The sequence below is a fragment of the Anthonomus grandis genome, chromosome 8 (assembly GCF_022605725.1).
Source record: "Anthonomus grandis grandis chromosome 8, icAntGran1.3, whole genome shotgun sequence".
Taxonomy (NCBI): Eukaryota; Metazoa; Arthropoda; class Insecta; order Coleoptera; family Curculionidae; genus Anthonomus; species Anthonomus grandis.
The window spans coordinates 33943789-33970145 of record NC_065553.1 but is presented as its reverse complement, the minus strand read 5'-3'; the positions used below and the strand labels follow the sequence as shown (position 1 = coordinate 33970145).

The 26357-nt window shown below is 36.4% G+C and overlaps 1 protein-coding gene across 1 annotated transcript in view; it reads right to left on the bottom strand.

Moving 5' to 3' along the window:
• Positions 1 to 26357, bottom strand: part of LOC126739042 (adenylate cyclase type 3) — a 1002544-nt gene that overhangs the window by 68593 nt on the left and 907594 nt on the right. The window contains exon 17 of the mRNA XM_050444560.1: positions 11 to 236. Within this exon, the coding sequence (XP_050300517.1) occupies positions 11 to 236 (226 nt within the window). The remainder of the gene's footprint in view (positions 1 to 10; positions 237 to 26357) is intronic.

Here is a 26357-nt window from a genome sequence, read left to right as displayed (position 1 = left end):
TTGAGCATACCAGAAAAATTGGGCATAGAAGCAAACAAAACTCCCACTTCGTCGTAGCTTTGCGAATACAATTCGTCATGGCTCCTATTGCGGCTTCCCATAAAGTGGGCGGCCACATGCGGGGGTAAAATGTTGTATACGAGGGCCTCGTTACGCCGCTTTAGGTCTTCTGCGCAGTCGCGCTGCTCCTCGACCTCCGAACGCCACAGAAAAAGTACCCTTAGCACCTGTTCCATCTAGAACCAAAAAAATAATACCATTCTATTAATCTTATATTAAAGTTGTACTACTTATCGGATTTTAAAGCGAATGTTCACCATTACAAGTTAAACTTTTCATTTTTACCATGTATCTAAAAAACAACAATGTAAGAGCAGATCAGAAAATTGGTCTGCAATATTTTAAACTGCTTAAAATTAATACACTAATTATTAAGCGTGCTTCAATAAAGACACGAAAATTTACTAAACCAATGGTGATGCGCCGGCGGGGGTGATGCGCCGGCGTAGATAAGTACAACGTTCGGTCACCTCGGTCCGTAAATTTCATTAATTTATGTCCTATTAATGTAAAAATAATTAGTTACAAGTGTTTAAGGTGTTATTTTAAGTAGTTCCAGCCATGGGGAGAAATACAGTTAATTCGTCAAACGCCCAAGTAAGTCAAAATCCCGAAATCCAAAAGTTGAATGAACGAGTAGAGCAAATGGCGTCCCAGTTTAAAACCGAATTTGACAGCTTTAAGAAGAATCTAAAAGCAAGAACCACATCGACATCCACTTCAAAGGATAACTCTCATTTGGAGGATATTGCTGAGTTATCAGTAAGATTTTCTACCTTTGAAAAAACTGTATTAGAAAACATAAATAATATCCGTCAAAACATTACGCAATTAAACCTTCAAGCGTCAAAACACAGTACGGCAACCAATAGAAACACCGTATTAGTTCACGGCATTGAAGAAAATTCAAATGACGATCTGTACGAAGGTATTATTGATCTCATTTCTACAAAAATAAATATTCCGGTACGCAAATATGATATAAATTTTTGTCACCGGCTGGGCAGTAAAGATCAACAGCTGGCCTTAAAACCTAGGACAGTTGTGGTCTCATTTTGCCAGAGATGGTTGCGCGATAAAATTTTCTACAGTAAACGGTCGTTGAAGGGGACAAAAGTCATGTTATCCGAGCTGCTTACGGTTTCCCAGCATAGTTTGTTAAAAAAAGTTCAAGTTCAATATAAAAACTCCTGCTGGACCAAAGGGGGGCAAGTGTTTGTTGTGCATAAAGGTGTTAAAGTGCTAATAAATTCTGAAGACAAAATGGGTGAACTTACAAGGAAGAACGACAACAATCAGGACCCGAGTAATTACTAATGTAAGTGTTTTTATTTTTAAGTTGGGTTCAAAGTGTAAATGTGTTAAATTGATCAAAGGAAGTTAACGACTTGAATATGGTGTTTTTTTTTCCGGTTTATTGTGATTTTCTTTTTTTAGTTTTTGTTTTAATTTTTCTTTCAGTTCATGTATCTTGCATTTTTTATGTTGTTTATATCAGGAAACTCTATATTATATTATGTTTCCTTTCAAAATGCTTTTCAAAAAAGTTACGCTCTCTGTGTATCATTTATTTTTTGGGTTATTAGTTATTTAGTTTGTAGAATTAAGATTCTCAATCTTCGGTATTTGAGTCTATACAGATGGGAAGGACAAGGCTTATATTGTATATCTTTTTTACTCTCACTCTATTAAAATTATAATAATATAATGATTAAAGCTTATGAACTTTTGTCTTTCATATCCAGTTTTAATAATCACAGTTATATGTATGAGTTTAGTGTGTATATTTATATAACACTGATTAATTATCATTATTTTCATCTTAAATTACAATTATAAATTAGTTTGGTTCAAAAATAACTTCTGGTTCTAAGTTACGACACAAGATCCAATGTGGTCATTTCATTTATTAATTTTTTTTTTGATGTATTTAAATCTCAAAGATGTAATCTTATATCTTTTGAATATTATTTAAATAGGCCAAGGTGCACCTATGCAATAATGTTTAGTCAAAGCATAGTGAGTGCTGCTGTTGTGATATGCGTTTTGTTTCAATTAAATTTATGTTTTGAGAATGTATGGTTGATAGTTTGTATTAAATATTTGTCAGTTTTAGTGTCATGGCGAAGGGGGTGGGTGGATGTGCGTGGGTCAGGATATTTTTTTATGGGGTGATGGCGGTTAATACAGCAATACGAGCGGTTAATCAGCAAGATAATTTGATTAATCAAGATTATAAGAGGGTAGGTATGAATTTTACTGTTGCGCATTCTAATATTCGATCGATGAATACCGGATTTGACGAATTTTCAAATTATGTGTTTGATTACGACTTTGACATTTTGGGACTGTCAGAAATTTATTTCCAATCTTTATTGATTGGTTAGAGGAAATATGTAGCTTATCCTTGCCATTTTACGATCAGGTTATCTTTGTTGGAGATATTAACATTGACTTTTTAAAACAACATTCACCGAAAAAAAAACTTGAAAGACTCTTAGAAATTTTTAACCTAAAACAGGTTATTACAGAACCTACTCGAATAAATTTTGCTGCAAATAGTTTCAGCCTCATTGATGTTATTATAACAAACCAATCATCAATCATAAAAAAATCAGGTTCAGTAAGTATTTCGCCAGACATTTCAGACCATAATATGGTATATACTGTTTTGGATTTTGCCAAGGGACGTGATACTGTTAAATACATCCAGTATAGAAATTATAATAATATAAATCGGGATCAGTTTAACTTAGACGCAGAACAGCTACCATGGGATAATATATATTATACACAAGATATAGATAAAAATATTGACATATTTAATAGGAATATATTATTTTTAATAAATAAACATGCTCCGCTATCATCCAAAAAGGTAAAAGAAAAACCGTTTACGCCGTGGATTACAAATAATATTAAATTTCTTATGAAAGAAAGAGATAAGGCTCATCGTAGATATTTGAAACAAAAAACTGAAGCACACCTCCAGTACTATAGGCAAATAGGGAATTTCACTAAGCATGCTGTTGCGAGGGAAAAAATCACATATTTCAACACAATGTCACAAAAGCATGGAAGAGAATTTTGGAATGCTGCAAGAAAATTAAACCTTGGCTCTAAGAGGAATTCTGGCTTACCAGACAAGTTTTTAAATGCAACTGCTCTTAGGAACTATTTTTCAGGTTTAAATACTACAGCTGATACAACTTCAAATGAAAAACTTAATTTTTATAAAGCTAATAGGTATTTTAACACAAGGTCTTACCTAAATTTTACACAATTGGATGAGCCAACATTAATTAAAATCATTAAAACAATACACTGTAACGCAATAGGTGAAGACTCCATAGGCTTAAAAGATCTAGAAATGTGCCTACCATATCTTACAAAACCATTATTAAATATTTTAAATAGCTGCTTATTACAAAATTTTTATCCTACAATTTGGAAAAAAGCTATTTTGAAACCTTTAGCAAAGGTGGCTGATCCAAAAGGGTTTAAAGACCTCAGACCCACTAGTATACTGCCTCTGGTTTCTAAAATTTTAGAAAGGTTTGTGCACCAACAAATATGCAGCGTTATCGATTTTTACAATATCATCCCGGACTGCCAATCGGGTTTTAGAAAGAACTTTAGCACTACCACGAGTCTAGTACACCTTCTTAATAACTGTAGGATAAATGAGGAAAAAAAGGAAATAACATGTCTTGGATTATTGGATTTTAGTAGAGCTTTCGATACTTTTAACCACGAAATGTTACTAGCAAAACTTTATTATTTTGGTTTTTCGAATAACGCGATTGATTTCTTTAAGTCATATCTTAATAATAGAGTGAATTGCGTAGTAATCAACAAGGCTTCTACAACTGAAAAATCAAGTTATTATCCTGTATCTACCGGTGTTCCCAGGGTTCTATTTTGGGGCCGTTGCTTTTTTCATTGTATGTTGCAGATATGAAATCCTGCATAAAGTACTCAATGTTACAACAATATGCTGACGATTCCCAGCTGTATACTTCATTTTCACGTGAAACTCTACCCATAATAGAAAAACAATTTAATAAGGATTTAGAAAATATAGATAACTTTTCGTGCGACCATAATTTGAAATTAAATTCGTCTAAATCATGTATAATTTTTCTGGGTGGTGGAAAGAACGCCCTTAATGCAGCAACAACTTTAAATGCAAAAATTCGTAATGAGCAGCTACCAGTAGTACGAGAGGTCAAAAACTTAGGAGTATACATTGATAGCGGTATTTCATTTCAAACACATATGAAGAATAAGCTCAAAATTGCATACATGCGCTTAAGAAAACTTTATGGCTTAAAAAATCATTTACCTCCTAAAACTAAATATTTTTTATGTAACACACTTGTTTTATCCTTATTTGATTATTGTGATGTGGTATATTCGGATTCATTGACTGAAGACTCCGCTTACTCAATACAAAAACTTCAGAATTGTTGTATGTGTTTTTCCTACAAAATTCCATTTAGAAGTCACATTTCTCCTTATTTAAACAATAACTTAATTCTAAATATGAAAAATCGTAGAAAATATCACATGTATTCCTTTGTGTATAAAGTTATAAAAACTAGGGAGCCATTATATTTAGCTAACAATTTTACAAATTTTCTTCATGAGCATAACACTAGATTTATAAATTTATTTAGAATACCACAACATAGAACAGCAAATTTTCAAAAGTCTTTTGTTTTTGTCGCCTCTCAACTTTGGAATAGACTTCCGGCTAATTGCAAAAGTTTTCCGTTTACTGCATATAAAAAATATATTCGTAATAAACTGCTTGATTCTCAAAAAAACAATACTTAATCTACAATAAAAATTAAAAGAGCTGAGCCGCTCGCTCTTCTATTGCTGTCTACTTATTATTGTTATAAATATTAATTAATTTACCTTTCCTGCATATCCAGAACCCCCGCCTGCTTCGCATTACTTAAATACTTAAATATGATACTCAACGCATGCATGTCTCGATTAATTAAGAAGATCTTTTTTTTTTTGCTTTTTACTTTTAAGGTTTTTGAAGGGCTATGCCACACAGGTTCTATCTTATGATGAACCTGTGTAAACGGTTCTCTATAATCGAGGCATGGTCCTATTTATCATGTATATGGTAGGTTGTACAACATATGTATATTATTATGCTACAATTTTGTATATGATTATTTATTTACCTTCATGATGAATAAATTTGTTTTGAATTTGAATTTGAATTTGAATTTGAATTCAATAGCTTAGTGGCTAATACTTAATATGATATGTGCCTTTGATGATCAGAGTTTTGACCCTAATAGTTGCTTTATATGTACTGTGCAGTATACGAATTATAAAAAAAAAAAATCATCAGTGTGAAAGTATTGACTTAAGGAGTTTTTACATGAAAAAAGCATCCTGGAAATGCGAAAACTGTACAATAAATAAATATAGTAGGTAATAGGTAACGATGTTGGTACTATAAATCGTGAAAGATCGAGAAAACGAAACATGGTAAATGAGGTCTTTTTGGATCAATACACCATAGAATTTATTAGTCAAAATTTGGGGTTGTTGGTTTATAAAACTAACTTGCTATCCGAAAAAATGGATATACTTTTAAAGGAGAATAAAAAACTAAAAAAAAAGAAATAGTTGGTTTAAAAAATCGTCAAGCTTCAACACCTTTAATTTTAGACTCAAAAACTTATTCAAATGTTAAAAAAAATAGTTATATTCTTATAGTACCACAAAAAGGCTCTGGCAATATTAACGACTGTAGAGATTACATTTCAACCTTTTAGACTTTTACTTAACACTGTTAGATCTTGAATGTTTTTCTTGATCATTGAGAAGCGATTTGAGGGCAATATTTTCTTTTTCCAGCTGGATACATTTATTCTGAAGAGCTTCTATTTTATCCAAATATTCTGAGATTTTTTTGTCTTGTTTTTTTATTAAACTATTATTTTCTTCAATTGAGCCTTGACAAAACTCAATCGATTTTCCCATTTCAGTTTTCATTTCCACCAACGACTTGGAAATTTTCTGCATCTCTTCAAAAAATCCCTTTGTGATGGGCAGTAAGAACATGATTTACATTTCCAATCATCTAAATGTCCCTTTAGGCAATCCTGGTGACATACATTAGGACAGCTCCTTTCTGGGCATTTAATCACTTTTCGTGTGCTAGTAATTTTGACTGAACAAATATCACAAGTGCTTGACAGAGATCTTATTTCAGTCAGATTACAATACAAAAACAGAAAATTTGCCCTTGCTCCGTCGTGTTACACAATTAAATAAACTCATGTACAATTCAGTGGCGTAGCTACCGGGGCAGCAGGGACAGAAGCTGCTGCCCGGCGCCAGGAAGCACACGGCGCCGGCTGGCGCCAGCCGCATCCTATTTCTTGAATATAACAACAAACAAATAATGTAATAACAAACAAATAATGTAAAACTACTATATCGATATCTATGAAAAAAACCATACCCAACCCAAACTTAATACGCTAAAATAAGGGAATACGGAACGAAAACTTTCGCCGCCAACCGTAGATCAAAACAAAGACAGCATTAATAGTTTTCTAAAGGTGCCCTTACACGGGCAACTAAAATTGCTCAATTTTAGGCAATATTGGTCAATTTTACTTTCGGAAATAGAAAGCAATTTCGGCAATGGCAACAAGTTTCAATTTTTAAAAATGCTCTGCAGCAACAATATTGAGCGATATGGCGCAACTCCAAGAAACTAGCAATAAATTCATACACGACCAGTTTAGTTGAAAACTATCGCTCGCAATGGACGTTGATTCTCTAGCAGCGGCGGCTTGCACTGCCGCTTTTTTGCTTCTTCTCTAATTTTTTTAACTCATTATTAAAGTATGTGCGCAAGTTTTTAGATTTTTTTGCTGCCTCGTCGTGGAAAATTTCAAACTGCAGGCCAATAGACGTCCATTCATCTTTTTTAAGCAAGCGATCTTTGAAGTCAGAACTTTTGTTATCCCACCAGCAATTACGCAAATGAACTGCATCAATAAAGTTAATAATCTTTTCATTACTCCAAGCCATTTTACTATGAACCACGTGCAATCACACAAAATACACAAATAATAAAAATTCTTGTTAAAAATAAATGATTGTACCAAAAAAAAACCCCTGACGAGGTGCCATGCACGCCTGGCACCTCGCTCTCGCAGTGGAAGCGAGATGTTAAGCCAAAAAATAAATATGTGAAAGCGAGATACAAAATAAAATTGACTTAAATCTCTATGTCCAGCGGATATTAGGCAATTCGTCTCGGCGATATTAAGCAATACAGAATATATGGAGCAATATTGCCGAAATAATTGCCGTATTTTAATAAACTTGCTAGATGTTGCTCCATTAATTGCTCCAGATTGATCAATTGAGTAAATGCGGCTTAAGGCGCGCCTAATATTGCCGATCGCAAAAAGGGGTAGTGGAGTGGGAGTGGGTGACATCAATAGAGCAGCGACAGTGGGCAATCCGGCAATCCGCAATAACATTTATCGCGTGCATCGTGCATTGTTTAAGTATATGTTATTTTCATAATTAATGCGTGAATTTTGACGTATTATTTATGATTCAAGTTCAAAGAGTTTGGTAGTGAACTCTTTGGCGGCATTTTTCCACAAGGTAAGTAGTACCAATGCTTTAAACTAAGAGGAGTGCTTAATAGGGTGAAGTGAAAATGCAATAAATATATATTTTTTTAATAATAGATGTGCCTATGTGTGGAATAGTTGCATACTATAAATACGAATTATTCTTCGCATCTCCGTCCTTCTATGATAGTATATTGGTAGGTTCCATTTTCGACCTACGCGACGCACTGTGTTGAAAGAATGTGTAAAGTAAACATAAAAATCCCCAACCCCCCGGGTACGATCGTAATCTAACCAGTTTACTTTTAAGTGCCGTCGCGTACGTAAGTGTTGAAATTTAAAACGCGCACGATGCCGAAAGTTTCCCCAAAAAAACGGTCAAAATCGAAAAGAGGCCTCGCAGGCCAATTAAAAGTGATTAAAAATATGCTATCACGCTTAGAGAGGAAAATAAATTCGGAAGAAGAATCTGATTCATCATTATCGGATGTATCATCTATACAATCAGGTATGTGATTCAAATGTAATATTTTTTTTGGACAGAAAACTACCTGCAGCTCAGAAAAACCCTTCACGGGGTTTTATTGCTCTGTTCGTGAGGAAAAAAAAAATAGAAATGTTTATATTAACACAATTAGATAGTATTTGCGGGTTTTGAGGCCATAGTGTTTAGGCCATAGGCCATATGCTTTATGTCAGCAGTTTGACCCTTATGCTAAGAGATTTACGTAGTTGTTTTGACTTATGTAAACTCAGATATGCAAAGTGAGAGTATGGTAGTTGTTTTGACGTATCATCTTGTACGCTTTTAATAAAAGGCCATATTTTAAAATATAAGTGCGTTGCTTTTATTTTAAAATAAATACTGGTATCTAGTTGTTTTGACTTAGATTAACCAGGAGTCGTCTATTATATTAGCCCCAAATAAATTAAGCTAATAATTGTGTTAATTATGCTTCTTTTTGGTTGTCTTGACTAAAAAGTTGTATTTTATTATAAGACTATTATCTTATTTTTACTAAGAGTCAGAATTACAATCAATTGTTTCTCTCTTTTCTTCAGAAAAACCTTCTTCATATTCCAGTCAATCTGAAGAAATGGAGGAAGGGGAAAACAGTCCATCAGTACCTAATGAGATGGATGCTAATAATATTCAGGTGCCTGCTGTGCCGATAGCAGCAGAAGATTCCCTATCTGTTATTCATTTATTAAAAGAACATCCTAATACTGAAAGTATCTTAGGCCCTGATGTACATGAGGAAATTGCTGTTAGGTGGCTAGCTTACTTAAAGGATGGTTTACCCACTGAAACAAGAAAAGAATTATTACAAAAGTATAAATTACCGAATAATTGTAAAACATTGACTCCTCCCCTTATTAATGACGAAATTAAGAGTTTACTTCCTACAAAAAATATTAAAAACGACCAATTTTTAGCAAATATTCAGGGACAGATCGGTGCCAGCTTGGCAGCCTTAGGATCAATCCTAAGTGAAAAACTGAAGGATCCCAATAAGGAATTAATAATCTCAAATGAAAATTTGGAAAAAATTGTAGATGCTTGTCAGTTAATGGCTAATACACATTATATACTTACACTAAAAAGAAAATTTGAAATATCACCTTATTTAAATGAAGAAGGACGGCGAGCAGCAAGTGAAAACAAAAGTGATAAATTTTTATTTGGAAAAGACTTTTTAATAAAAGTGAGATCATCCAAAGAAGTGAAAAAAGCAGCTGAAGAGCTTTTTAATCAGAAAAAAGTAGACCCGGTTGTAGCAGGACCATCTGGCATAAATAATAATCGTTTAAACTACCAGCGCCAATACTCGAGGGGAAAAACCAAAGAGGACAGAAAGACACCCTATACACGAAGCGGGAAGACACAAGCGACCAGGCGTTATCAGAACGAGAAGCAGACGAGGAGCCAGGACAGACATCAGTTTTACAAGAAAGACCAGAGGAAGACCAGCTGTCGCTACCAAAAATAGTAAAGGTAAAAGGCCTTAATAATCTGGCAGGTAGAATTAAATATTTTAAACCCAAGTGGCAAAAAATAACAACATATTTAAGGATTTTGAAGTGGATAAGCGGAATAAAATTACCTTTTAGTCGAACTCCACAACAATATAATTTTCCAAAAGAACACCTTTCTAGTGAGCAACAACAGTTATACTTAACAGAAATTAATAATTTACTTGAAAAGGGAGTTATATCAAAATGTAAATACACAAAAGGACAATTTTTATCCCCACATTTTTTAATTAAAAAACCAGGTGGAAAACATAGATTTATCTTAAATCTTAAGAAACTTAATAGCTTTATTAATATCAATCATTTTAAAATGGAAGATTATCGTAGTGCGCTAAATCTAATAACACCTAATTGTTTTATGGCCAAATTAGATTTAAAAGACGCATACTATATTTTGCCCATTCACTCGCAGTATAAAAAGTATTTAAGGTTTTCATTTAGTAATCAGTTATTTGAATTTAATTGCCTTCCTTTTGGTTTAAACATAGCCCCTCTAACCTTCACAAAACTTTTAAAACCAGTTGTAAAGTATTTACGACAAAAAGATGTAATAATGGTAATTTTTCTTGATGATATTTTATTTTTTGGTAAAACTTTAAATGAATGTACCCATTCTGTAGCTATGGCAATAGACCTACTAGTCTCTCAAGGATTTATAATTAATGAAGAAAAAAGTATACTAAATCCGATTCAAAAAATTGAATTTTTAGGATTTGTGTTTAATTCAAAAAATATGTCATTAGGTCTACCTATAGAAAAATAATAACACTTATAAAATTACTCAAAAAATTTAAACAAATTAAAACCTGTAAAATAAGAAATTTTGCTCGTCTTGTAGGAAAATTAGTTTCAATAGCACCTACACAGACCTATGGCTGGTTACATATAAAACCGTTTGAAATAGTAAAACAGAAAGCTTTAAAATTAAATAATAATAATTTTAACAAGAAAATGATAATTCCGTCTAAATTACAACAAGAATTAAATTGGTGGTTAATTCATATTAATACATCTGAAAAAGAATTAACACAACAATCGTTTTCCTTAGAAATTTTTTCAGATGCCTCCAATACTGGTTGGGGCGCTTGTTGCAAATTTTCACAAGCAAATGGGTTCTGGAACCACAAGGAAAAGCTTCGCCATATAAATTGGCTTGAATTATGTGCAGCATACTACGGTTTAAAATGTTTGGCAAAAGACAAATCTGACTCTAAAATTTTATTACGTATTGACAACGTTACGGCCGTGGCATGTATCAATCGAATGGGTAGCACGAAATATTCGCATTTAAATAATATTACCAGAAAAATTTGGGATTGGTGTGAATCAAGAAATATATTTATTTTTGCGTCTTATGTTAGTACAAAAGACAATTTTGAGGCAGATTTTTTGTCTAGAATTAAATCAGTAAACAGTGAGTTTGAATTAAACAATGAAATATATTACAAAATAACAAAACAATTTGGTGTTCCTCAAATAGATCTGTTTGCTTCCAAAATAAATACAAAGTGTGCAAAGTACATTTCTTGGGGCCCTGATCGCGATTGTTTTTGTGTAGATGCCTTTACAATAAGCTGGCAAGGCATTTTCTTTTATGCTTTTCCACCATTCTTATTAATTGGAAAAATTCTTTAAAAAATAGTTAATGATAAGGCGACTGGTATCTTAATAGTTCCTAACTGACCCACTCAACCGTGGTACCCATTGTTCTTTAAACTATTAATAGACAAACCGATGGTTTTCCACCTGATTATAACCTTATTTCTTTTCACCAATCATCCCCTTCACCAACATCTTTCCCTGGTGGCCGGGAAATTATCTGGGAATCGCTAAGGCTTAAGGGTATACCAGAATCAACAATCCCAATTATGCTTTTCTCCATATAAGAAAACACATTAAAACAATATAGTACTTGTTACAAAAAATGGTGGCAGCACTGTACAATAAAAAATAAAAATCCTCATTCTATGAACTTTAATTCAATATTAGACTTTATAGTCGAACAATTTAATCTGGGCCTTTCTTATTCATCCCTAAACTCATACAGATCAGCTTTTTCACTAATTTTTACATTTAATGAATCAGAAGAAAATATTTTAAAAAGATTCTTTAAAGGACTATACAATAGAAATCCGGTAAGGCCTAGATATTCAGCAACCTGGGACCCACACCCAGTACTGGAATATTTGTCAATGCTTTTTCCCTTAGAATCCTTATCGTTTAAAGATCTATCTCTTAAATTAACAACTTTGTTGCTTTTAACTTCAGGTCAAACTCTCTCTAAAAAAACTCTAAAGAATATTAAACAAAAATCTGACGCCATTGAAATTCGCATTTCAGATAGAGTCAAAACATCTGGCCTAGGTAAAAAACAACCGTTTTTAGTTTTCCCATATTTTAAAAATAAACCTGAGTTATGTATAGATTCAACAATAAAACATTATATTAAAGTTACAGAAACACGCCGGCGTCTTATTAACACACTTATATTAACTTATATGAAACCATACCGCCCTGCATCAACGCAGACAATAAGTCGATAGGTAAAGGATGTCTTGGGAAAAAGCGGGATAGATACAGATATTTTTAAGTCCCATAGTGTACGTCATGCAACCACATCAGCCTCGTTTAGGTGTGGTTTAGATATAGATCTTATTAGAATTACAGCCGGATGGACTGAAAAATCTACTGTTTTTAATACATTTTATAACATGCTTTTATCTAAAAACTCAGCAGATTTTTCAAAATGTATAATAAACAACTGTACATAAAGCTTGTTTATTTAATGTTGTTAATGTAATGTGTGCTTGTTTATGTAATGTTGTTAAATTTATGTAAAATATATTATTATATAAGTATGAGTATTATATCAAACTCATATTCATATTATGTCAAATATCGGTACCAAAAAAGATATTTATCCAAAAACCCTCTAGTAGTAAGTTAGGATTATTAGTTTTTTTTTTCTTGTTAAAATTTACAAAGAATAGATATTCCTATCTTAGAATTTATTTTGTGTTTAGTTTAGTTAAGTTCTTTCATTACCAAATTATTATCTAGATAATAAAATTTGTTGATTCCGTACAACAATCGCACTTCATTTTATCTACAAACATCTACCAATATACTATTATAGAAGGACGGAGATGCGAAGAATAATTAAAAGATTAATCGACTTACCTGGTAAGGAAGATCAATCTTAATTATTCGAGCATCGAAGTCCTTCTATGATAGGGCCATCCCCACCTCATAAATTTATCATTTATAACCCTATTTAGTGCGATTTGCTCCGACACTAATGAACTGGTTAGATTACGATCGTACCCGGGGGTTGGGGAATTTTATGTTTACTTTACACATTCTTTCAACACAGTGCGTCGCGTAGGTCGAAAATGGAACCTACCAATATACTATCATAGAAGGACTTCGATGCTCGAATAATTAAGATTGATCTTCCTTATCAGGTAAGTCGATTAATCTTTTAATTAGTAGGCGGTAATTTTTTTCATCTGACACTTCATCTTTGGCTGCCTATTTGACATTAAATTAAAAAAAAAACGATTTAAAACACATTTTTGCAGTTCTTTGTTTATTTCCATAAAAAGCTTAAGAATAAGCTTTCTTGATGAAAATAATCCAGAACTACGAGGAGGTGGCTGCAATTCGAGTTCCGCCCCTCCCTCCCCCCCATTTTCTATTATTTGTCCTCCTATTTATTCATTTTTCTTTAAGAGCTTGGCGATACTCATTTTTTGTCTCAAACTTCGGTAATAACTCCCTGGAAGCGATCCGTGACCTTATGAAGCCATCTCTTGCCTCGTAGCCACATACTGCTGATGATGCTTCTGTAACCAACTTTACGCAGCGTTCCATGGCCTGAGAATGACATGGAAATTTTAAAATATCAATTTCCGCGGGCACTTCGGAAATCATCTCTTGTAGTTCACCATCAGAAATATCTATCGTCAAAGGTGACTCTGTAACAGTGATTGCCTGTCAGTCAATTAGGTCAAGGTATTCAGAAGCGTGAAAATTAAATCGAGGTATAGTGAATTGACGAACTTGATTATCACTTGGTTTTACTTGTCTGCATTTTAAAATTCTGCGAAGACCCAGTTCTCGTATATATATCCTGTTGTCAGACAGCATTGCCAAGTTTTCGGGGTGACCAAAGAATCCATTTCTCTGCAGCACTGGATCTACTACGTTCCTTAGATCTTCGGGCAAAAATCTACTCCCTTGTATTATGCCGAAAAAATGAATACTACCGTATCGACATGAAGGGCGGATTTAAATTTCAAACCACGTTGAAGCATAAACTTTTATGATATATTCTGCTAGAATATTGAGATTATATGATAGATCTTTTGTTGAAACATATAACCTTAAAATTCTATTGGCAGTTGTTAGCCATCTTGCATGAGACATTTTTCCAGGTTCTCGTTGAGCCAATTTGGGTAAAATTGTCCGTCTAGAAATTCCCTTGCAGGATATCGAAAAAACACTGTTGATCTGTACTTAGGTTAAATGTATTAGAATCCACTTCAGAAAAACTAAACTCTATCTCTTTAAAGTTGACAATCGCTTTTTTTTCGCAATTCTCCAGATTTTTTCCAATTTCTCCACAATACCCCTTTGGTCCAGTAGTTTTTCCGTCTAGGTGCTGCAGAAGATGCCTTAACGGCAGCTCATTGGTATGCAGTGAGCAAATAAACCATTGCAGAGGACGCGCCAAAGCAAGTTCCAATTGTCGGATAATCTCATTTTTGTAACCAGTATTTACAACTGTTCCATCGCTCCCAATTACTTGAATATTAGAAGTATCAGTATTTTTATCCAAAAATTCTAATAAAGCCCTTTTTACATTGTTAGCGTGTCCTGAAGACGGAGTTATATGGCCAAGATAGATGGAGCCTGGTTCTGAAACTATTACTATGTGCTCTTCAGTAATTTTTTTTCTTGGAAGGATATCGTGTTGCCTTACTTGAACTAAAGTTTCATCTTTTCTCCCGTCAAAATATATTCCATAGGTGCAGCTATTTTCCGATTCTTGTTTTTCCTGTAAAGTTTTGCGGGCTCTGACTCTTTCTCTTCTAATCTTGCATCGGTCAATTATTTTGGACGAATCTTCCATTGTTATTATTCCCATATCATTTAGTGCGGCATTAACAATAATTGCAGCGGATCTGTCTGAAATTACCGTTCTGTCACAAGCCTGTGCTAAAGAATTGAGGAGTTTTGAAGTAACTCGCTTTTTTTGGAGACTTTCTTCTGATTTATGTCTACGTTCTAAGCTTTTTTGAAGTATTTTAGTTGCCATTGCATCAACTTTTCCAATTATCATTTTTCTTGACGTTCTTTGGTCTGTTAAAAAACTTCTTTCGCCTAAGGGTACCTTAATTTTGCAATGGCACTTGCTAAAATCTTTACATTTACACAATGATATATCAAATAGATCTTTTTCGGCAAGTTCTCTAAATTGAACAATTTTTTGCTCATATTTAACTTTCCGTCCTTTTTTATTGGTTTTTTAATGTTGCGGTATTTTTTATGGTACTCCTTAACTTTATGTAAAATCTGTTGATTAGATACAGTGGCAATTGAACTTATTTCCTATAAAGCTTTTAACTGCTTTATCAACGGCACACACACTTCACTTAAATTTGGCTTTTGTTAATTTGAACTTAAAAACTGTTGTCGGATAAATAAATATTGTCTGATAATATCTGCAAAAGTTGGAAGAATATTGTCTTTAAAACTTTTTGGATCACCAAATACTGGACAAAAAGATTCCAAACGCATTCGAGGCATTTTACCAAAAACCGTCACAAAACGAAAATAACACAAATGAAACAAACGTATTGCAACACAGTTACAAGTAAACTGAAGCGAGCACCACAGAGCCAATATTCATCGCCGCACGCAATTTTTGGCTTCGGCGAGTTTACCCGAGTGCGTCCGATGTATCCAAATGATTTGTTTGGACAGTTTATTATAGTGCGGGGTCAAAAGGAAAAATGTAATTTTTTGTCAAAATTTGTTCCGAAATTAAAAATGCAAGGTCGTTTGGGCAGCGAAAGGGCAACTACGATTTCAATAAAATTTTGCACAAATAATACATTTGACCTAATGCAGCTATTCCATATATAGGCTACGTGAATTTAAAAAAAAAGTTTTTTCGCTTCACCCTAGTGCTTAATCAGCTTTAATAAGCCTGTCATAATTTTTTTTTTCTGTATTTTCGGCGTCCTTGCATGGGCATAATACAGAGCTTTTAGCAGTTTTGATTTATTCAAAATTTACACAATTAAAATGTTCTGTAACTTGAACAGGCAGCGGCCGCGGCCGTCATCAAGTATCTATATTATACGGCCGCCTTGACTTTGGAAGTTAATAAGGTAAGATTTTCCTGATACCGCAGTAAACATCTGCGGCGGTTTAGCAACCTGTCAGGCGCGTCTCCAGGTGGCGGATAGGAGAACGGCCGGAAAACCAGAAATGGTTCCGGTTAACGGTGACTATAAAAGAAGCCAACGGGCATACACCCGTCCGAGCCAACTGAAGGTCATCGTCGCGGACCAGCTATACACCGTAAACCGTCCATTCGGCGCAACGACCCCCATGATCCTGAAAGGGAGCGTGGGGTACGTGCTGATGAACGGCACGGGGGTCTGGGCTTAACCACCCGGACCGCGTGGTGAGAACACTATAAAATCTCCCAATTCCTAGGGTATGGCGCGCGCCAAGGGATGCAAGACTGGGGGGAAGCCCAGTCACTAGCGGCCAACCCTGGGAAACAAGGTGCACCCCATTGTATACAGCCTTACCCCTGCATGCGGGGCTCTGCAGGGATGGACCACCCTTTCCCTAGCTACTCGTGGGAACATCTATGATGGACCAAGATAAACAAAACACCAAAGAAGGGGGCCAAGAGCAACCTTTGCCAGCAATGGCGGGACCTAAAGGAACCGCTATTGAGAAGTCAACGGCGGGGCCGCAAGGAACCGCCGCTGAGAAAGCCAAAGAGGGACCTGCCAGGAGGAAACGACCGTCGGGGGCTCAAAGACGGAAAGCCAAACTATTGGCGGCCAAGGGAAGGGGGGGGACGGGGCCCAAAGAGGTACTGTCACCCACCCAGACCAAGGCCAATACGAGCGAGACGCAAAAACGACATCGCTCGGAGGGAGAAACTCCGCCGGAGTCAAAAAGACCCAGGAAGAAGCCCAGGGGCCCAAGACGGGAACCAGGGCTGTCCTATGGGATGCTGCGGCGGGGGTTCTAAGAATGGCCATAACAGCCAAAAAATACCCCGAGGCATTCGTCTCGGAGGAGCAGGCAAACACCCTAAAGGGCTGGCTGCTCAACAAAACGCTCGCTCTGCAGAGCGGATCGCAAATTGCGCCCAAGTTTGCAGGCGTAAGCCACGGTGGGGGAATCCTTCACATCACCTGTGTCGACGAAAAATTGGCTCGTCGAACTGGTGCAGAAGGAAACTCCCTGGGAAGGGGCTAAACTCCAGATAACGGAGGACGGCAAACTTCCCAGACCGGTGAAGGCAATAACCTGGGTGCCGGGACCTACTGAGGTTTCGGTTCCGCACTCCTACACAAGCTGGATGTTCAAAACAACATCAACACCAGCTTGTGGAAATTGCTCGATATGAGGAAGGACCAGGACGACAAGGGTTGTCTGATAACGCTCCTCATGGACGAGAAATCCTGGGCCAAAGTAAGGGAAGCGAATCAATCGCTATACCTCAACTTTGGCAGCATAAAAATCAGACTCTTGGCCAGCAGCCAAGAGAAAGAGAAGAGGGACCAGGCAACCCCTATGGAAACAGAGGGATTGCCGGGAACCTCTTCTTCCTAAAATCGCTCTCCTCAATGGGTGCGAGGCTGATACAAATAAACCTCCACCACTGCAAAGCAGCCACTGCAGCCTTACAAAAATGCATAGCCGACAACAATATTCAGATAGCCCTGATTCAGAAACCTTATACTTATAGGGGTCAGATAAGGGGACTAGGAAACCTCAATAGTGTCAGACCCAAAAAAGATATCTGACGAACCAAGTTTGTCGGCTCACAGGTACATAAGATTCGATCTAGAATCTATGGATACAAATCCGGGGACCTACAGGAACGCCAGGAAAACGGACTGGGACCTCTTCAATGAGATACTAGGACGCGAACTGGAGAACTGTCCAACGGAGGCAAAAGACAATGTAGAGCTCGAAGTGCTGACAGAGTCAGTTACTGAGGATATTAAAGTTGCTTTTGAAAATTCATGTCCACTAAGCAAACCGCGTCAAGCAGGGAACACCTCATGGTGGAACCAAGAATTGGGTGAGCTAAGGAAGACAGTAAGAAAGCTTTTTTACAGAGCCAAAAGAACTGGCAAGTAGAATCTATACAGACAACACTTAACCAGGTACAATGATGCTATAAAAAGAGCAAAGAAAGAAGGGTGGAGGAAGCTATGCCGGGACCTAACAGAGACACCAGCATATGCTAGACTCCACAAGGCAATATCCAAAGGGCCACGACAAACCCTAGGCTCTTGTCTAAAACCCGATGGAGAATTTACGACAACCGAGGAAGAAACGCTTGGCTTAATGCTGAACACACACTTTCCGGGATCGAAAATTCTTCATCAACCAGAACATACCCAGGACCCAACTCCTATCATTCCGAATAGGGGCAAAAGGGAACACTGGGAACTAGCAAAAAAGGTAGTAACCTACGAGAACGTTAAATGGGCGATAAATTCCTTCAAACCATTTAAATCTCCCGAAATGGCATTATGCAATGCCAGTCATGTTACAGCGGGGTAGCGAACTGCTGCTGCCTGCACTATGTAAAATAATGCGGGCAAGTCTAGCCACGGCGCATATACCAGAGAGTTGGAGGGAAGCAAAGGTAGTATTTCTACCAAAAACGGGACGCGACTTCTATGCGAAACCTAAATCCTTCCGACCAATCTGCCTTACATCATTCCTCCTAAAAACAGAGGAAAAGCTCATAGAAAGGCATATCAGGGACAATGTATTACGGGTCAACCCTCTACATCGACACCAGTATGCCTACCAAACAGGTAAATCTTGCGAATCAGCGATTCACGAGATAACCCAGACGGTCGAACAATCTCTGAACAACAAAGAGATCGCCATAGGAGCTTTCTTAGACATTGAGGGAGCATTCGACAATACATCATATGACTCAATCAACCGTGCGATAGCAGCACGAGGAATACATCCCATGATTGGCGGCTGGATAACCCAAATGCTAAATCATAGGAAAGTAGCAGCAAATCTCAACAGCACAACGGTTAAGGCCAAAGTGTGCAGGGGAACACCGCAAGGGGGCGTACTGTCATTGCTGCTGTGGAACCTTGTATCGGACAGCTTGCTGACACGACTGGAGAAGCAGCTTATCCTCGCTATAGGATATGCTGACGATATAGTCATCCTTACACGAGAGGGTAGTCAGGCTCATGTATTCGAAAAAATGCAAAGAGCTCTGACTACTGTCGAGCACTGGTGTGAGGAAGAACAACTAAGGGTAAATCCCACAAAAACTACTCTGGTTTCCTTTACCAAAAGAAGGAAACTAGAGCCCATTAGAAACATAAAATTTTATGGAGAAAATCTGCGACTTGAAGACGAGGTCAAATATCTAGGTATAACCCTGGATAAAAAACTCAGCTTCAAGAAACATGTAATCCAGGCTACAAATAAAGCCACGAAAACTCTTATGTACTGTAAGAGAATGTTCGGTAGATCATGGGGACTCAAAAATCACCAAAAATGGTACATTGGATGTACACGACAATGGTTAGACCCATCATTACATACGCATCACCTATATGATGGCATGTGGCAGAAAAGAGGACTGTAATACTGATACTCTATAAAACACAACGAATAGCATGTCTGGGCATAACAGGAGCGATGTTAACAACGCCGACTGCTGCCCTAGAGAACCTGATAGGACTAAGCCCGCTACACTTAGTGGTACGGGCTGAAGATATATCGGGGGCGAAAGAACTGCTGTCAAATGGCGCAACAATCCTATCGACAGATGGGCACAATGCCTTATTTGACAAGATACAGGACCTTGGCCGCCTGGCCCTAAGAACAGACAGAACCAAGGTCACATACCTAGACAAACCTTTTGTCATCAAAGAGAAAAGGGGACCACTGGACGCAGAAGCGGACAGGCTCAGGCAAAGAGGTTACTCAGTATGGCACACGGCAACCAAACGATCCAAGATCGGAGTAGCTGTGGGCATGGTGGAGGACGAACAACAGGGCAGACAACTTATGCTAAACCTGGGCCTGGAAACAACAAATTTACAGGCAAGCATAATAGGAATACAAACCTGTGTCCAACTGATGAGAGAAAGCCCTTCTCTGCCAAGAGGCAAGACCTTTGCAATTTTCACAGGAGACCAGGCTGCAACACTTGCACTATAACAGTTCGAGACTAAGTCAAGGACTGTGCAAAGCTGCTGGGAGGATCTCAGGAACTTCGCCGAAGCGCAAAATAGGCCAGAGATAATCCTAGCAGAGAATATGGGCAACAATAATGCTGCAAGAAGGGCTATCCAACTTGCATCCCAGGGAGCCAGCAACAGCCTGGTAGGCCCTGAACCAACATGTTATGTCAGCGATAAGACCTGGAAGAGGGAAATCGGCAACTGGCTAACAAACCAGAACAAATTGTACTGGGAACAGCTGCCAAAGATGGAACAATCTAAATAACTTATAGGCAGCCCACCTTTCAAGAAGGGTGAGAACATACTGGGCCTCTCCAGACAACAACTGCGAAGGGTCGCGGGGCTATTTACAGGCCATGCACCCAGCAGGAAACACCTGCATACGCTAGGGAAATCAGTTACCTCGCTATGTAGGGGATGCAATGAGGAGGACGAAACAACTCTTCACCTACTGTGCTTCTGTGAAGCATTTAATGAAACCAAAGCAACATTCCTGGGGGAAAAGAAACCCTCACCAGAGGGTATAAGAAATCTACCACTGGGCACAATCTTGGACTTCCTTGAAGCTACAGAATTGAACCTGTGGGACTAAACATATGGGACACAATAGGACTGCTTCTTAGCAGACCGCAGTGTAGAAAGCCACAAGGCACCACCCAGCGGTGGAGTTTTAGTGGGTATAGGACGAAACAGACTCGATACTGAGTCCCACACTACTGGGGGCGGCCCCGCGTAACCAGTGGTCATAAAGAATTTCTCCACCGACCCCAAAAAAAAAAAAAAAAAAAAAAAAGGTGCTATTTACAACAATGCATAAGAGTCAAATTGATGTTTTTTTTTATATTACAACGGTACAAGACTGACTTTGATAGCATTCTAAATTCTAATATAGTCAGTTATTATTGTAGGATTATAATTTAGAAAATCAAAAAATTTAATATTAAGGTCAGGGGCTTACTAAGGGAAATTTTTTGCGCTTGTGCGACTTGTGCTGCCTTGGAGTGTCTTGGACCAACTTATTTTTTTTTCAGAAACTGATAATGAGTAAACAGAAGCCCAGTGGCTGGGAGTATCACAAACGGCGACTAGAACAAGAAGCGAAGAATTCGAAACTCCCCAAAATTAGTCCTTATTTTAAACCGGCGCCAGTGCTTGTTGAAAAAATTTCTTCATTACCGTTATCAACGTCTGAACAACTTCAATCTTCCAGTAATTCCTCAATTGCTTCAGTTTCTGCAGAGTTCTTGGCGCCTAGCGTACCTGGCGTACACCATACATTATCAAATAACGAACAAAGTGGTGAATCTCAAACTTCTTTACAGAGCCAACCTTCTGCTTCTTTAAAAATTACCCATTCTTGTTTTGACTTGCCTTCATTTGGCTTTACATCAACCTCTACCAATGTTCCACAAGAAAGAACAGAGCACAACTGCTTTACTTAGAACTTCTAGAAACTATTCCCGAAGACAGTAGTGTAAATAATGTGTTAAAAAATGTTTTGGGAAAAAAATATCCTACCGATATTGCATATTATTCAAAAATCTATGGTATAGATCAGCCCCCAAGTTTCATTAAAAAATGTATTATTAAATACGGATCTTGTAAACCAACTGAATCTTTTCCTCGAAATGACGGGGGTAGGTGTTTTTCGGCAACTTATTATTTCTCGAAATTAAAAAGTGGGTTGGAAGTGCCTAGGCAGTGGTTGTGCTATTCCTTGGAACAAAACGTTTGTTACTGTGAACCTTGTTGGTTATTTGGTGATAGATCAAAAGCATATTTTAAAATTAACTGGGTACAAGGAATATCCAATTGGGGCATGTTATCCAGAAAAATTAATATAAGCATGAAAATGCCAATTGTCATATCAAATCATGTGTTATTTATGATGCCCGGAAGGCAAATAAATGTATAGATTCTCAGATGGAAGACATTGTCCGAAAGAAAGCCAATTTTTGGAGGCAAGTTTTGCGTCGAATTATAGATGTCACATTAACTCTGGCAATACGCAATCTCCCATTTAGAGAACACCGGGTTTCAAAACATGAATTTGAAGGGACTCTAGTAGGTGGAAATTTTTTATCAATTATAAATTTACTAGCAAGATACGACCCAATTCTACAACAACTACTAGAGAAACCAAGTGGATCAATTAGATATTTAAGTCCTACGGTACAGAATGAGCATATCAATCTAGTGGCGGGACAACTAGAAACTGAGTTATTTATTGAAATCAGAGATGCTCCTTTTTTTTCAATTTTCTGGACACAACACAAGACATTACCAAAATTGACCAACTTAGTCTAATATTTCGCATTGTTAAAATTATCAAGGACGAAAACAGTCAAATGCCAAAAGATATTCAGATTAAGGAGATTTTTACAGGATTTTTTGCTGTTACTGATAATACTGCCACAGGATTATTACAGTTTGTGAACGATGTGTTTACGAAGAAAAATATCGAGATTTCCAAATGTCGTGGTCAGGGGTATGATGGCGCTAGTGTCATGAGTGGATGCTACAATGGTTTGCAAGCAAAAATAATTGATATGGAAAAAAATGCTTACTATGTGCATTGCGCAGCCCATAATTTAAATTTGGTTATTAATGATGCTGTTAACGGAGTATCCGAAGTTTCTAATTTCTTCGATCATGTGGGTGCTTTGTATGTATTTTTTTCAAGCAGTATAAAAAGGTGGGACTTGTTAAAACAGTCTCCTGTTAGAAGCAGCACATTAAAAAACTAGCTCCCAATCGTTCGGCTTCAAGGTACGATGCTTTGGTTGCCTTAAAGGCTAATTACAAAGACACTGGTTAATTCCTCCATTTTGATACAATTTAGCTCTAAAGTATCACCGCGAAATTAAAACGCACACTATATACGATCAAAGCAATAAATTGCTTATACGCGCACACCCGAAATAGGTCAGGTTGCATTATATTTCTTCTGTGGTTCTTTTACTGAGTGAATCCCACTTCTGATGTAAGAAATTACTGCCTTTTTGAAGAAATCAAACACTCAATAACTTATAATACGTTTAATTTTCATGGTGTTTCATACAAGACTACTTATAACTAAAAAAATCACCCGATACCTACCATTAATAATATCGGTATTTCGAGCGTTTTTGCTTACAATTACAAAAGGATTAAATTAAATATTTTACCTGCCTCACCATGCTCTGACGGTCCGGACTTGATAATTTATTAAAAAGCTCACATATATAAGTGTCGACTAAGGGGCTGCATAATTTTAACATAGAACCAGAAATATCATTGCTTCCTCACGAATTGGTTTTTATTACATAAATAGCATTATGACTCTCCTTAACAGTAGAAAGTAAAAAATGAAAAAAAAAGTTTTCGTTTAATTCGTTACTGTTATAAAAGTCGATTTTTTCTTCCCCTTTAGTTTGGTCTTAGCATTTATAATAAAAGAGTCTTCCACATTTTGGCTTGTTTGTTTTGCAAACATAGATATCAATATACTATTTTTTGATTCTCTGATCACCCTAACTAAGGAATTGCGGCACTATTTATATCTTATACGATCATTGTTTAAGCAACTTTGTTTAAATTTGTGCAACGTGAAACGCTGCGTTGCGTCGTTATTGTGCTGCGGCTACCTCATTAAGTTATGGTTTCGCTTGTGCAGCGGACGCATGCAGCCACTGCTTGCAGCCGCTGCTGTGTTTGGCTGCTTAGTAGGGAGTAGTTCACCTTGTGCAGTGGAAACGCAAGACGCAAACGTTTTTAAAAACTTGAGAGCAGACTCGGGCCAGTCTACTCAGTTCCTTTTGAAAGCCTTCATGCTGAAATAATGAATCGTGGTGCATTCTCAGCTCTTTATTTGTTAGACAAAGAAGAAGACGATGCTATTGTGCGTATAACTATCAGCAATGTTCAGAGAAGACCACAACATATGATGTTTCAGCAAAGAAATACGAAAGGAACGTATAAAAATTTAATATGCAAATACCTAGTAAGTGGACGACGAAGAAAAGTTTCAGCAGTTCTTTAGACTAATGAAAGAACAGTTTCACTTTGTTTTATCTGCCAATAAATCAGACATTGAAAAAGCGCCCACCAACTTAATTCAACGACCGATAACAGCTGAAGAAAAATTAAGTGTTACGTTAAGGTAAACAAAAAATATTTATTATTATGACAAATAATATATACAATTTAACTTATAAATTTAATTAATATCGTAACTAATCGTTTTGATCATGGTGATCATTATCAGATCCTTGCTATATTGAATCTTTATCCATATTTAATGAGCATCTGTCTTGCTGTTGAGGTAAATGTATTGGCTGATTCTTATTCACATTATATCTCGAATCTGTAGAAAGATTAAGTGAAGATCTCTCTTGCTGTTGGGGTAAATCCTTTTGTTGCAATGCTAGCGATTGTAAATCATTAACAATTTGTAAATGTTGAAGTCTTACTTTTGCAATTAAATGCGGGGAAAGCTGTTTTACACTTAAAGCAATACTTCTGTAGAACATATCTACATCGTCGAAAATGTTGATGAACTTAAAAGTGAGGCAATAATTTTAGCAGATAGCTGGGGCGTAAACACTGAGTTTTTAGAAAAACGAGCAAAGAAAGTTAAAAAGTATTTTGATGAACTTCTGAGTGATTATAGGTTTTCCGATGCCGAAAAGAAGTTTAAAATCTCAGTATATAATGCTACTCTAGATATTGTAGTCAACCAGTTAAAAAATCGATTATCAGGTTTTCACAATATTTCTTCAAAATTTAACTTTCTATTCCCAAAATTAGGTATTGTTATTTAAAACAATATAATGATGATTTACAATATGAAATTGGGATCGAAACACTAAACTTTAGGTCTACTTTTCGAACTGAAATTGTCAAATGTAGTAATGTGGAAGATGTCGCCAAACTTTTGATATGTGATCATCATACTGCCATGGCTAGTTTTAAAAATTTATATGCAGCGTTTTTATTATTTTTAACAATTCCAGTGACTACTGCTTCTGCAGACAGATCTTTTTCGAAATTAAAAAAAATATATTTAAGAAGTACTATGTCGCAATCGAGACTTAGTAACTTGGCTCTTTTGAGCATCGAAAATGAAAGACCTCAAGGTTTGAATCTTGAGGGTTTAATAGATCTCTTTGCAGAAAGCAAATGTCGAAAAAAAGAGTTTTCGTAATGGGTGGACGGCAGAAAGGTTTATATTAATATAATATTTTGTTAAAAAATTATCGAATTTTTATTTTTTTGCCCCCCTGCCCTTCTTCAGAAATGGCATGAGCGCGACTAGGCTCTGATGCCCGGCGCCACTAAACGAAGCTACTCCGCTGGTACAATTCCCTCCACTACACAACCTATAACTTTTAATCCGTATTCTATTCACACACACTCGGCACTTCGCGAGAATTTAGCAAATTCCAACGGCTAATCCTCTGTCTAACAATGGACCTTAGTATTTATCACTAATAGACAGTTTATTTTATTAGCATTGGTATTTTGGTATTTTCCTAGGGAAAACAGTCCTTCGGAAAAATGCCTTTTCACTCTGCTTATACATGGAAAAAACAGCTTTACAACGATACCAATTTTAGCTTATAAAACGTTAATAAGCCACTAAATATGTTAAAAACTATGGAAAGCAGAAAATAACACTACTTGTTACGGTACTACTGCACTTTTTATATGTATTAAATTAAATTATTCGTTAACCTTATTAGTAATTAAATATTTTTATAAACATAATCCTAACAACTATTAAGTAAATAATAAATAATATCTTTATTTAGCAAAAGCTACATTCAATAAAAACATAAATAAAAATAAAGTAAAAGTATAAGTTGGCCATAACTGTATCAGGACACTCCGGTTTGTCCATGGGTGGTCTCGATAATCCAGAAACAGCATCCCGGTTCCAGAAATATCATGTCAGAGGTAGACCATAAATTAAAACTAGACTTAAGCTAAATATTATTTTAAACATTATTTCCTTGCCCTGTGGTGCTACCTTTATGTAAACTATTTAGTATCAACAAATATAACCCAACGTCAAATCTAGGTCGCAACACTGATGTAGGTTAATAGATCAAGACCAATTAATATTATTGTTAACGAAATGTATATGTATTTT